This window comes from Diabrotica virgifera, chromosome 10 (genome assembly GCF_917563875.1).
Source record: "Diabrotica virgifera virgifera chromosome 10, PGI_DIABVI_V3a".
In the NCBI taxonomy this organism is placed as follows: domain Eukaryota; kingdom Metazoa; phylum Arthropoda; class Insecta; order Coleoptera; family Chrysomelidae; genus Diabrotica; species Diabrotica virgifera.
This window is the reverse complement of record NC_065452.1, coordinates 13,515,643-13,530,590: the sequence shown is the minus strand read 5'-3', so window position 1 is coordinate 13,530,590 and position 14,948 is coordinate 13,515,643. Positions and strand designations below refer to the sequence as shown.

At 32.3% G+C, this 14,948-nt stretch overlaps 1 protein-coding gene across 1 annotated transcript in view; it reads left to right on the top strand.

The window, feature by feature from the left end:
- LOC114335615 (adapter molecule Crk) overlaps positions 1 to 12,569 on the top strand; it is a 92,960-nt gene extending 80,391 nt beyond the window's left edge. Inside the window, exon 6 of the mRNA XM_028285879.2 lies at positions 7,499 to 12,569. Coding sequence (XP_028141680.1) covers positions 7,499 to 7,702 — 204 coding nt within the window. The 3' untranslated portion in view covers positions 7,703 to 12,569. The remainder of the gene's footprint in view (positions 1 to 7,498) is intronic.
- The last annotated feature ends 2,379 nt before the right edge of the window (positions 12,570 to 14,948 follow it).

Genomic DNA, 14,948 nt, shown 5'->3' with positions numbered 1-14,948 from the left:
ACCTAAACCTTTTTAAACGGTTACGTTTCCTAGCGGTGCCTGTTGGTATGGTTATACCTGGGTTAAGCAGAGAACTCGAATCGAGTCGAAATTCATTTCGCTTATTCCCCGTTAGAGGGCGTTCTATCCATACTGCGATATAAATTGTTTTAATTTATATCGAGAATCTACGGCTGTGATGGTAAAAATCTGTCTTCCTCAGAGCCTCCTTGAAAACAGGTAGACCTATAAATATTACTATCGGGGGATGGAGGAAGACAGATTTTAATCAAAACGAAACCGTAGATTTTCTTATTTTATTATTTTACAAATCCTTAATTGACTTCTGGATCGGGTGTAAATCCTAGTATCCAATGCTCCTCCGGCAAGCTAGGCTGTTTTTGATGCCATTTGTCACTAGTTACTTGTTTGAGACGGGTGAACTATTGTATATAAAAAACAAATATAGAAACAGACTAACAAGTGTTGAAGAGGACTTAAGAATAAAATTGAGTTCAATTACTCATGAAATTGACACTTTAATCACAGGCAAACTGCAACAAGATTTGCATTAATCTCGATACACAATGACTAATTTTGATTTCTGTTGATTTGTATCTATTTTTTTTTGGTTGATAGTTTGTCGTACCAATTGTATAACATTGCATTATGTTTTTGTATAGAAACGTATATCTGTATATATTTTTCATCCGACGCCCTGAAGGGCACTAAGGATTATGAGAAAGAAGAAAAAGAAGTATATATTTTTAATTAAAAATTAGAAAACATAATTGACAAATAATTATATTATTCTATGGATGCTATACAATGTGCAACTTCTCTCACTACTTACATACATTCAAAACCAAAAATTTCTCATGCAGTGATAAAAGTCGGCCATTGCAGTGAGAAATATTTTTTCTCACGAGTTGTCCTACGGTTATCCATATATGATCTCCGTTTCCATGGTAACATGCACAATACAAACACAATTAATATTGTCAAAAAAAAAATGTGTTGAAGTAAAACTTACCAGGAATTACCTTTCAAAACTGTTCAAAAATAACTCTTAATTAGAATTTTAAATAAATAACGTATATAATTTTTAAAATATTAAATACCTACATATAATATGTATTTTATTTCAATTTAAGCATATAATATACCTAAAAGCACCTAAATTATTTAATTTTGAAGTTTGAACTCTTGACAAAACTGCATCCATAGAAAAAGTACAGTGTACAACACATGAGAAAATGACATATTTCTCCCACGCTTAATTTGTGCCTCGGCTCGTGCCAACAAACTTCTACGCTCGTGAGAAATATGTCTTTTTTCTCACTTGTTGTACAATACTGGGTGTCCACTTATATTTTCCCCCATTTTAACTGCCTATAACTTCTAAACGGCTCAAGATAGAAATATCCGGTTTTCGCTGAAATGTTTTATTTTAGTAAAAGTTTTGTGTGAATGGATTGAACTTTTTATATCGCTTTCATATACGAAAACAAAAATGGCGGCTTTTTTAAAAAAACTTTGTTGATTTTTTTTTAATGGAACACATATGCCCGATTTCACAAACGATACCTAAACAGTTGCCTTATTAAGTAATTCTTATCGATAGGCACTTCCTAAGTCTATACTTAAGAACAATAGCGTTTCACAACTAAAGAACTGCGTATCTAGGAAATTCTTTGCTAGGTATTAATTCGGGTACGTTTGAACTATTTTTGATAAATAAAAAGAAGAATCAGATGACATTACATTACTTTTTTGATTATTTGTCATTATTGTTTGTTTGCCAAGTTGGTTTTATTCAGTTTTGTACTGTTTAGTTATTTTATTTAGTAGTTAGTTATTTGTGAATTAAGTATGTTAAGTTTTGTATGTTATTTGTACAGGGAAATGGAGGAAAAAAAAAGAGTTGTAAATTTTACATAGGTATGACGAAAAATTAAAGTTATTTGAATTGTCATTAATGAAATCATTTTAAAATAAATAATATGTTGAACATTGCTTCTTTTATTATTAATTTTTAATGGCACACTTTTAGTGATATCATGAATGTGTTTTTGAAACACAACACTAGTTTGTTAGGTAGTAGGTAGACTACATAATTTTGTCAATAGACCTGTAAAAAACTTTTTTTTCTATATATGATTTTCTATATTTTCCAACACATAATATATTATTAATATAAAAGAAAATACACAATTACAACTAATATACCTAATATTACAGAGTAACAGAAAAATTAAGGTAAAAAGCAAATTATTGACAAACGTCACAAGTACATTAGTCAAAATTGTAAAAAAATAACCTGACTGTCAACGATAAGTAATACTTAAAGTTTAGAGAGATCGAAAAACGTATCCTACCGTAAGGTAATGCTTAAGCGGTTTAGGCAATTCTTATCGTATGGTGAAATCCGTTTTAGAGTTAGGAAGTACATAAACCCACTTAGGTAATTCTTAAATATTTAGGTATAGTTGGTGAAATCGGGCACTAGTATATTTTTTTGTAAATTGAAAGAAAGGTCCTTCACCTATCCAGCGATATAAAGTTTTTCAAAATCGGTTGTCAAATCACTGAGTAATTAATTTTTAAAATGAGAGGTGCAACATGGATATCACATAACATAATATCAATTTATGTGATTTCCACATTGCATCTCTCATTTTAAAAATTAATTGCTCAGTCATTTGGCAACCGATTTTAAAAAATTTTATATTGCTGGATAGGTAAATAAACGTTTTTTCAAGTTTTTAGGTAAATTACCATTTTTTATAACGCTTTTAAATAAAAAATGGCGGATTTTTAAAAAAAAAACGTTGACTTATTTTTTTAAAACACCCAGTATACTTTTTTGTAACTTGAAAAAATGGTCATTTACCTATGCAGCGATATAAAAAATTTTAAAATCGGTTGTCAAATGACTGAGCAATTAATTTTTAAAATGAGAGATGCAATGTCGAAATCACATAACATAATATCAATTTGTTTAGTTATGTTATTTAGGTATGTGATATCCACGTTGCACCTCTCATTTTAAAAATTAATTACTCAGTGAGTTGACAACCGATTTTGAAAAACTTTATATCGCTGGATAGGTGAATGACCTTTCTTTCAATTTACAGAAAAATATACTGGGTGTTCCATTAAAAAAAAGTCAACAACGTTTTTTTCAAAAATCCGCCATTTTTTTTTCGTATTTGAAAGCGATATAAAAAATTTAATCAATTCAGAACTTTTGCTAAAATAAAACATTTCAGCGAAAACCGCATATTTCTATCTTGAGCCGTTTAGAAGTTATAGGCAGTTAAAATGGGGGAAAATATAAGTGGACACCCGGTATACTATTACCTACTGTTGTCTTGATAAGAAGCTTGAAAAAGTCAATGAATAATTAAATTTAAAGATATTTTAGTTACAGTAGGAAAAATGAAAGAATACCCATGAACGAACATATAAAACACGCTGTATTTTCCTGTCACCGTGTCATACAAAAAATTGGCCAGCGCAAGTACATGTAATAATTATTGTTACATGTACTTGCCCTGGACAATTTTCTTTGTGACACGGTGACAGGAAATTACAGCGTGTTTTATATGTTCGTTTATGGGTATTCTTTCATTTTTCCGACTGTATTTAATTAAAGTAAAACAAGTCAATGGACATGTTTTTGGTAGTAAACAGGTTTCTAAAGAAATTAGGATCGGGGGTGAGATTCCTTCCATTCCATGCCCCCCGATGTTTGATGGTACGCCACAATCTTCAAAATATTTCAAGTGGTACGCAGTTGCTAGAAGTTTGGGAACCGCTGCTCTAAATAGAAGCGTTCTGGAGGTATTTAAGAAAAACTAATTACAAGATGCCATCTTCAAAGAGCTCTAGCTCCCTTACGAAGCATTTTTGGACTAGATGAATTGGGTTATATTGTCTTAAAATTATCTGAAAAATCTCCCGTCTTCGTTTTACGGTAGAGTTGGACACCCTGTATAGTTCAGTTTATTTCAAGATGCACTAGAAATAAACAAATCAACACACGTTGAATGTTACAAGGAGCACTCCCAAATCACATTGTATAAATTCCAAATCATGATTTACAAAGTTTACATATATGTTGTAAATCATGATTTGGGAGTGCTCCTTGTAAAATTGAAGTGTCGTGATTTGTTTATAGTGCATTAGACCAGTGCAGATAGCTCTAAAATGGACCAAAAAAATAAAAAATTAATAGCAGGATGAGACCAATTCCAAATGAAAGTACACATAGTAGATAACATGTGGAACATTTTTCACCAAATCTGGATGAGGGGAACATGGGTTGGGGGAGCGTTTTTAGGGGTGAAAACGGTTAATTACGATTTGCCGCAAAACGGCACATCCTATCGAAAAAAGTTAAATCGCAAAGTTGTAGGCAATAAAAAGATCTACAACTTTTGTAAATAAACATTTTTCACATAACCTCAAAATATCCGAGAAAATTGGAAAATTCGATGTTTTTGATTTTATTTTTTTTTCACTGAAAAAAAATTTTTTTTTACCAAATATGGTGGAAACTTATCTTTCTGTACCAAACACGCTGTAATTTTTGTGAATAAAAATATTTTTTTAAACTCTTGTTTTTTATGTTTAAGGGAAAATGTAAGCATTTTTTCAATTGAAAAATCTCCCGAAATTTTTTTAGCTTTTTTAAAGAAGTTGGCATTTTTTTGTTTATTGAAACCTCTATTTTCTGATGGTGTAAAAAAATATATACGTTACTGTGGAAAATTTTGTCACAAAAGGCAAAAATCGGAAATTTATTTTCAACCTGTCACCATTTTCAGATTCTCAGACGTAATATAAGTTGCATAGCGAGCAGGAACCAACGAACCTCTGTTAAAAATTTACTACACTAATGCCGTTGTCTGTGATTTTTAATTTTGTGAATAAATTATAGTCAAAAAAAATAAAAAACACGCTTTTAAAGCACTAAAAATTTAAAAATAAAATATTACTAGCTTTAATTTTAAAAGTTATTTTTAAATTTTTAGTGCTTTAAAAACGTTTTTTTTTATTTTTTTTAAACTATATTTTTTTTTTAAAGTCGGCCTACTTACCTATAAACTACATTTTTTTAAAACTTTTTTCTCATGAACCAAATTAAAAGTCGCAACAACTTTTTTAACGAAAAAGTTTATTTAATACAAAAGAAAGTAATTATTATAATTTTAATGGCCAATTTTTCATCAATTAATTAAGTTTTTGCTTCTTTGATGGCATTTCTTCATCACATTCGGTAATGCTTACAGATTCTGCAGTTTCCTCTAAATCTTCTAGACCATCATGGTCTTCGTCTACATTTTCTTTATTTGGCGTTGGTTTCTCATCCATAATGTCATCATATTCATTAATATAAAAAAAATGCTTTTTCGACATTGGAGCATTTATCAGAAGTATAATTTGAACATAAATTGGTACATTTCAAACCATGCTTTCGGCACCCACATTTTTGACTATTGCATCCAGTCTCACAGCTGCAGCAAATACTTTTTAGTAATATTTCTGGAATTAATTCTGCATTTGTGAATATGGGCACAATGCCACGTTCATGTTGCTTCCAGCCCCAATTTGTTGCCGTCAGTTTGTTACCCATCCAAGATTGAATCTGATGGTATGCTCTGTAACAGTGTTGTTCTGCTGCGCCTTCAGTTGGTGGGAGATTAGCTAGTTTAAAAGAAGTTTTTACTCTTGCTAATTGGTATTTGTTAAATCTCAATTGATTCAAACTTATATTTTCATTTCTACATTTATAAATTGATAGAATTAATTGTAAACCATTTTTGGCGATATTTTCTTTACTTGCATCTTTTTTGTAGAAAATATTGGCTAAATGTGACAAGTTTTTATTGTCTAACAATGCTTTCATTATGTTTTTCTTTCCTTTTCCTGCAAAACCCGATATTGTATCGCAACCCGAAAAACAATGCAGAAATGCAACGATCTTTTTGAAGCATTCATATTTAAAACTGTACGAGGTAAAAAATTGATCTTTTATATTACCAAAACCTGCCTTGGTATTTAGTTATTAGAGCATTATATTTTTTCTGACAACTTTTATGAATAAAAGCTGATGTCATATTTGCAAATTTTTTGTGTCTACTGTCAAATCTTTTTTTACCAGACTCCACTAAACGTTTCAAAGCATTTTCTTTTATTTTATACAACTGCTTATTATCTGCCTCATTGCAGATTATACATACAGATTCTTCCATATCCATAGTGATAATCTACAAATACAAAATCATGATTTTACAATTTTCTCTTTGAGTAAAACTAAATTTGCTTGTGCAAAAGAAAGAAATTATTGTTTGTTAATTAATATTGTACTGAAGTACCTATTTCTAATTTATTTTGAAATATATTGTATTAAATTACTATTAAAAATTTGTTAATTAAAAAAATAAAAAAATTTCAGGTTATTTTAGTCATACTATTTATGAAAGAAAATGATAATATTTCATTGATTAATTGACAACAAGACACAGGTAGTATTTACCTTTTTATGTAGATTCCACAATTTCCTTTAAAATAAATAAATTGGTCATTAAATCCTTTTCACAAAATTATGTTTAACACGTACGTTTGATTCACTGTATGTGTCATCATGGTACACATAATGGCCGCGGCGCAGCGTCTGGCTGGACTGCACCTACTCGCTATGCAACTTACATTACGTCTGAGAATCTGAAAATAGTGAGGGGTTGAAAATAAATTTCCGATTTTTGCCTTTTGTGACAAAATTTTCCACAGTAACGTATATATTTTTTACACCATCAGAAAATAGAGGTTTCAATAAACAAAAAAAATGCCAACTTCTTTAAAAAAGCTAAAAAAATTTCGGGAGATTTTTCAATTGAAAAAATTCTTACATTTTCAATTAAACATAAAAAACAAGAGTTTTAAAAAATATTTTTATACAAAAAAATTACAGCGTGGTTGGGACATAAAGAGGTAAGTTTCCACCATATTTTGTAAAAAAAAAAAAATTTTCAGTGAGAAAAAAAAATAAAATCAAAAACATCGAATTTTCCAATTTTCTCGGATATTTTGAGGTTATGTGAAAAATGCCTATTTACAAAAGTTGTAGATCTTCTTATAGCCTACAACTTTGCGATTTAACTTTTTTCGATAGGACGTGCCGTTTTGCCGCAAATCGTAATTAACCGTTTTCACCCCTAAAAGCGCTCTCCCAACCCATGTTCCCCTCATCCAGATTTGGTGAAAAATGTTCCACATGTTATTTAATATGTGTACTTTCATTTGGAATTGGTCTCATCCTGCTATTAATTTTTTATTGTTTTTTGCTATTTGCACTGGTCTACATCTTGAACGTGATTTTAGTATAGTACCCAAAAAACGCATTTGCAACCTGGCTGGATCAGTGTTCCGAACATGGTATATTTTTGCATTATTTTCCTGGAGATATGAATAGGAACCAAACGTTACTAATTGGATTTTTTTTCTTTTTTAGCGAAAATTACCGGCTAAAGCTCGAGTTAAGCAAGTGCGAATTCCTAACGCTTACGATGAAACCGCTTTAAAGTTAGAAATAGGCGACGTTATAACTGTTACGAAGACTAATATAAACGGGCAGTGGGAGGGGGAACTCAATGGGAAATCTGGATATTTCCCATTCACGCATGTTGAATTTCTGGATGAAGAAAATGGAAGTTAGTCAGTCATACTCTGGTTGTAAAATTTTTTAAATATTTTTAGTCTAAGAGCTAGTGAACCCTCCGACTAACGGTCTTCCTGTAAGGCTAGAAATTTGTATAGTGATAATTCATAGCACACCAAGGATAAAAACCATGACCTGGCAGGCATCAGCCCTGCACGTGTATCTACCAGGTGAATCAAAAAGTACATAGTTTAGGGGGTAAAATAAACTTTCTCCTGTAAAGTTTAAATTTAAGTATGTGTTTAAGGAAGTCATTTAGAAGAAATGTGTACAATGCAGAGGCGTGCGGTCCATGGAAGCGGGGGAAGCGCCGTTTCCCTATTTATTTGTCGATATAAGAAAATATATTATTAATTAATATTTAATAATAAATTTTTTTCCATAATCCAAATAATCTACATATTACCTAGCCAATAGGCATTGAAAAATATTAAAAATTAATCGCGTACGAACGAACTCAATATGCACACAATTCAACTATTTGGTCCACTCCTGGCAGAAGCGCATCTCAAAATCGCCGCTTGTCATGCAGTTGTCCCTTTTAAAATTGGTCAGGGTTCAATGACCGCACCCACTAGTCGCGCGAATTTTGGTATGCCATGGAAGCGCTCGTCGTATCGCCTTCCCGAAAGTGAGATGCTCCGACTGTTACTGCTGCTGCTAAGGGGTGCTTAGGTATTACTACATTCGCTTAAAGAATATTTCGATTTAAATTTTTCACAGAGATATTTCCTTTTACTGATCTTTTATTTGACATTTTACAGAAATCAAATGGTATTGCATTTTGTATAAGACAAATTGATGACTTTATTAATACGATAATTAAAAAAACGAGAGCAGTTTAAAAATATTTGGGATAAAACTGAACATATGGGGTTTGAACATGAAAGAAAAATAATGAAGATTGATAATTTCGGAGACAGAGAGACAGAGAAAACAGAGGAAATAAAGAGACCTTTTGATAATATTCTACAACAAATGAATTCTAGCTTTCAAAATTTTAACGATTTAAAATTTGTAGAATTATATATAATCTTAATATTTCTAATTATAATTCACCAAAATTCTCAGAGGAATTTATGTCATTACGATTAAATAATGAAAATTTTTTGATATCCCAGCTTTGCATTCTCAGTTAAGTATCATTTATGAAACAACTGACATGAATGATAAAGAAATACCCAGAAATCTGGGATTTCTTTATAACTACTGGTTTAAACAAGTCGCTGTGTGAAGTGGTCAAGTTGTGTGAATTAGTACTACTAACTATCCCAGCCACAAGTGCATCAGTTGAACGAAGTTTTGCAGTATTAAGATGCATTAAAAGTTTCAAATTAAGAGTTTAAAAGAAATTCAACAAGCGAAGACAGACTTTGAACGTTAGCCCTATTATCCATTGAAAAATACTGCATTCAACAATTATCAGAAGTTGATAGGAGAATAGACCTCGAGTATAAATAAGTGTCATTTTAGTGAAAGTTGTGTGTTGTGGAAAATGCCTCGGAGTATAAATTTTTTTTAAATAGAATTCTTCTTTAGAAAACCAAGCCCGGCGCGAGGACTCAAGGCCCGAGCTAGCAATACAGATCAATGATAGGTCACTAGTCACTAGAAATAGCGGGAATAGAGTGCCTCGCGCATTCACGCGTCACGGATTTAGTGTGTGAGTCCTTGTACGCAGGACGTCTCACATAATTAAGTACTTTGCTGATAGAGAGCCCCTGCGCATCAGAGTGTTATCAGGTGGAAAGTTGCTCGAGCCTTAAGAAAATATTTTTATATCCTTATTGAATCGCTTCCCCTTTCGAAAAAGTCACCGCACGCCACTGGTACAATGAGAGGCGATTCTGAACAGCATAAGACCTTGCCAGGCGAGGGGAAAGATTGGGTTTTTTCCTAAAATTATTTTTTTTTTCATCGAAAAGTTTTGTTAGGTCTTTTGAATCATTCCAAACAGAAAAGGTCTGTAGTGACTTTTGTCTTAGGTTAATAGTTTTTGACATATAAGTAAGCGATTAAAAATTGCGAAACCGGCCATTTTTAACCCTGAATCGGACATCTAATTGAAAATTTCAATGTTGCCAAGGTAGGTAGATATTCTTTAAACATCTATTGATGAAATCCCGAAGAGTTTTTTGCAATACATTATCGATATAACCCTTTTGTTTTTTAATTGCTAATCAAACGGGCGCGACACTGTAGTATAAGTGAGTATGTTTGAGTTTGCATAAATTCATTATCTCGAGAATGGGCACATTTGAAGATAAATTCTCAGACAGGTCGATTTTTATTTTTAAATTAGGACTTTTGGCATAAATATAATACTAATGACGTCATCCATCTGGACGTGATGACGTAATCAATGATTTTTTAATGGTAGTAGGGGTTGTGTGATAGCTCATTTGAAAGTTATTTAATTCTCTATTCAGTAATATAAACGTTAACATAATTATCTATACAGGGTGTACAAAAAAATTTTGATTAAATTTACACAAAAAGAAGAAACATTTTTTCACACCCTGTATAAATAATTATGTTAACGTTTATATTGCTGAATAGAGAATTAAATAACTTTCAAATGAGCTATCACAAGACCCCTACTCCCATTCAAAAAAATCGAGGATGACGTCACTAGTATTATATATATACAGGGTGTTTCATTAATAATTGTCCATATAGTAACTGGAGAAACCTTAGCACAAAATACGAAGATTTAACCTAAAACACTTAAATAAAATGTGGTTCCTTACTGAGTTACAGGGTGTTTTATCTAAAAATTTAAAAACTATTTTTGCTCAGCATTTTAAAACTATTTGACGTATCCTTTTCATACTTGGCAGGAAGTATAGGTACTGTACAAGCTACTAAATTATGTTAAACAAACGTTTATGGCTATTACCAGAGACGTACGACTAGGAAAAGTGAATGGTTGACCCTTTCCAAATTCTACGCCACTGGCGAAATAGCTATTTTAGTTCAATTTTTGGATTTTTCACTACTTTCTATGAAAATAATATACTCTTCATTCGTAACGATAAAGTCATCAGTTTTCGAGATATTTGAAGTTAAAAATGAAACGACACGGTTATTTTGATCATTGTATTTGTGTCGCTTCATTTTTAATTTCAAATATCTCGAAAACTAATCATTTTATCGTTACGAATGAAGAGTATATTATTTACATAAAAACTATTGCAAAATCAAAAAATTACACTAAAATAACAATTTCTTCAGTGGCGTAGGATTTGGGAAGGGTCAACCAGCCATTATCCCCTGTCGTACACCTGTGGTAGTAGCTAGAAACGTTTATTTATCTTAATTTAGTAGGGTGTGTACCTACACTTTCTGCCAAGTATGATAAGGATACGCCAAATAGTTTTAAAGTACTGGGTACAAATAATTTTTAAATTTTAATCATATGAATCATATTACAGTCAAACCCGCTTATTAGAATACCTCTTAAAGGAATATCCCGGTTTAAGGAATAGAAATTTGCGGCCCCGAAACGTTTCTACTAGCGACCAGTGATCGGTTATTAGAATATCCCGGTTATAGGAATATTTTCGATTGGCACGAAGGCTGTTCCAATAAGCGGGTTCGACTGTATAATAAATTAATCAAAATGACTGTGCCGTTTCATATTTAACTTCAAATATCTCGAAAACTAATGACTTTATCGTTGCCAATGAAGAGTATATTATTTACGTAGAAAGTATTGTAGAATCTAAAAATGGCACTAAAATAGTAATTCCTCCAGTGGCGTAGAATTTGAGAAGGGTCAACTATTCACCATCCCCTGTCGTACGCCTCTGGTAGTAGCTAGAAACGTTTGTTTATCATAATTTAGAGTGTCTAGTAGTCGCACTTTCTGCCAAGTACGAAAAGGATTCGTCGAATAGTTTTAAAATGCTGAGCAAAAATAGTTTTTAAATTTTTAGATAAAACACCCTGTAACTCAGTAAGGAACCACATTTTATTTAAGTGTTTTAGGTTAAATCTTCTTATTTTGTGATAAGGTTTCTCCAGCTACTATATAGACAATTATTAATGAAACACCCTGTATATATGCCAAAAAGTCCTAATTTAAAAATAACAATGGACCAGTCTGAGGAATTCTCTTCAAATTTGCCCATTCTCAAGATAATGAATTTATGCAAACACAAACGTCCTCACTTATACTACAGTGTCACGCCCGCTTGATTAGCAATTAAAAACCAAAGGGGTTTTCGCTATTGCATTGCAAAAAAACTCTTCGGGATTTCATCAATCGATGTTTAAAGAATATCTACCTACCTTGGCAACATTGAAATTTTCAGTTAAATATCCGATTCAGGGTTAAAAATGGCCGATTTCGCAATTTTTAAATTTTTAATCGCTTATGTGTCAAAAACTATTAATCTAAGAGAAAAGTCACTAAAGACCTTTTCTGTTTGGAATTATTCAAAAAACCTAAAAAAAACTTTGTTCGATGAAAAAAAATAATTTTAGGAAAAAACTCTAAACTTTAGAGGAGAAAGTTTATTTTACCCCCTAAACTATGCACTTTTCGATTCACCTGGTAGAGACACGTGCAGGGCTGATGCCTGCCAGGTTATGATTTTTATCCTTGGTGTGCTATGAATTATCACTATACAAATTTCTAGCCTTACACAAAGACCGTTACTCGGAGGGTTCACTAGCTCATAGACTATTTGCTATTGTATAGAGCTCGAATTTGATTGTGTATATTTATTGATTTTAATGTAATTGGCTTTAACAATAATACTACATATAAAGAAGTATATACTATATTCATTTATTTATGAACAATTATACAACTGCGCTGTTATATTCAATTTATATTTTTATTAATTACATATCAGTATTTTGGTCTTTTATTTTATTGTAGATTAAGCATTTCAGCTGTTCACCAATAAAATATTTTACGATTCATTCGGTCGTTTTTCTTCACTACATCGTGACATGTATGGAGAAAAAATAAGCCTGGAGGCTCTAACCGCTATAAGAGTCCATCCTGTTCGGCCATTCCTGTCCTCCAAGACTCTGGGACTAGATGAGCTAGGCTAACACCATTAAGATGCTTAAGAACATTACAATTTGATCAATGACCAACTTTTTATAACCTTAATTACTATTAAAAACTTAAGACTAAGGACAAACTCACTAGTATCCTTTAGGTTCTGTTAATTTATTGCACAAATATTAACCTGTACCATCACCTGTATTATACTGTTTTTCGCTTAACTGACTCAAAAGGGTTTCTTCCTCTTGAGTCTTCTATGTAGCCAGGTCCGTGTTGTCGAGGAGCTGATCTTTAAAGAGGGGGGTCTGGAATCTTCAAAAGACATCTCAGTCCAGAACGCCGCCTTACTGACCTTAGTGCATTCTTCGTAGTGCCAGCGATAGTTCCCGAGGTACTTTAAAACGCCCTCTCTTCGCCGAGGCTACGCTGAATGCCTACCTGCTAAACCAGACCCTCTGTCATCCAGCGCTCCGAAAGCTGAATGGCCGCTTCCGCTCGACATAGCTTCCGAAGCACTTTATCTTCATTCATCCACAGACTGTCAGCAAGGAGGCCCTTCTCTTTTCCCCGTTTTTGGTTCCCAAAATTGGGTTTTTATATTTGTATATTTTTTGGGTTTTTTTTATTAGAGCTTCTTTCCCACAGTCTGTCTCATACAATCTAATTCACTAATTCACCTCTTATCAAAACTTATTCCCTCTACCTTCTACTTACAATCACTTGATCACTGCACTGATATAGTTGTGTATACTAGTCCAACCAGATTTATTTTCAATCATTTCTCTCACTGTCACAAAATTTACACCGGTCTCTCTTTCCATTCGGTTTCTTTCTACTATATATCTGTTGCACTCTAGCATCGTATGACCCGTGTTCAGCTGCCCCCCCCCCCCCCCACTTGCAAAAATCAAAAAACAAATAGCCCTGATTTATGAGCTTTCATATTCCGCAAACTAAAAATTTTGAGCTCGTTCCACTGAACAGGAATTTAATACTTTAGTGGGGGGGGGCTGAGTCAGCCCCCCCACTACTTAAAAATGGGAATATTGAATCGGTTTTTGCGGCAGAATTACGAGCTATTTTTGAGCTCATCCCCTTCACCCCCAAACAACCCTTTAATTGATTTAACTTGAGAGAAAACTTAAAATATATCGTATTGCGGATAGAATTCCTATAACTTATATACTCTAAGAATAAACTATTAAATCACGTGCATTTCGATTATTGAGCTTATACAACCACTTCACAAGAAAACCACCCTATCTTCCCGGCTTAAGAGAAAGTTGTACTTAAAATGCATTAAATTAATTATTTGGCGACTACATATCATTTAATAATTTATAAGCTTCCAAATTACGCGCATTTAGATCAGTAAATTGCAATTTATTTTGTATAGTGCAGTCACTGAAGGTAAAAATCAACGATTACCTTCAATTTCGGTGAACCTTCATCGATTTTCACGAAAATTGGTCAGTCGTTAGAGGATACGTCAAGAAACAAAGGTGACATGGTACCACCTTGCGCCTTTACCCTGAGGGTGGATACCGCCCCTTCTCGGGGGTGAAAATTATTTTATAAAAAATAACTGCACAAATCACTAAAAGAACAAATTAAAAGCAAAATTTATTATATAAAGTTATTAAAATAAGTCAATACTTTTTAAGTTATTAAAAATCAAAGATTTTAATTATTCGTGAAAAAAATGCATGTTTTGAAGTGGTTTTTCGTAAATCACTGAGAAACTAAGTTTTTACAAAAAAGTTAATAGTAGTTTAATTCGTATAGCTTATATTCTAAGAATAAACTCCTAAATCACGCGCCTTTCGATTATAGAGCTACAACCCCTTCGCAAGAAAACCATCCCATATTCCCGGCTTAAGAGAGAGTTGTACTTAAAATAATTTAAATTAATTATTTGGCGACCACATATCGTTTAATAATTTATGAGCTCGCAAAATATACGCATTTCAATTATTGAATTGCCATTTTCTTTCTATAGTGCAATCACTGAAGGTAAAACTCAACTGTGACCTTCGATTTCGGTAAATCTCCATTCATTTTCACGAATTGACAATAACAACTTGCGGTTTTAGCCTGGGGTATATGTCACCCCTTCTCGGGGGTGAAAATTACTTTATTAAAAATAACCCCACAAATCGAGAGAGGGACAAATTGTAAGCAAAATTTGTTATATAATGTTATTAATAAATCAATATTTTT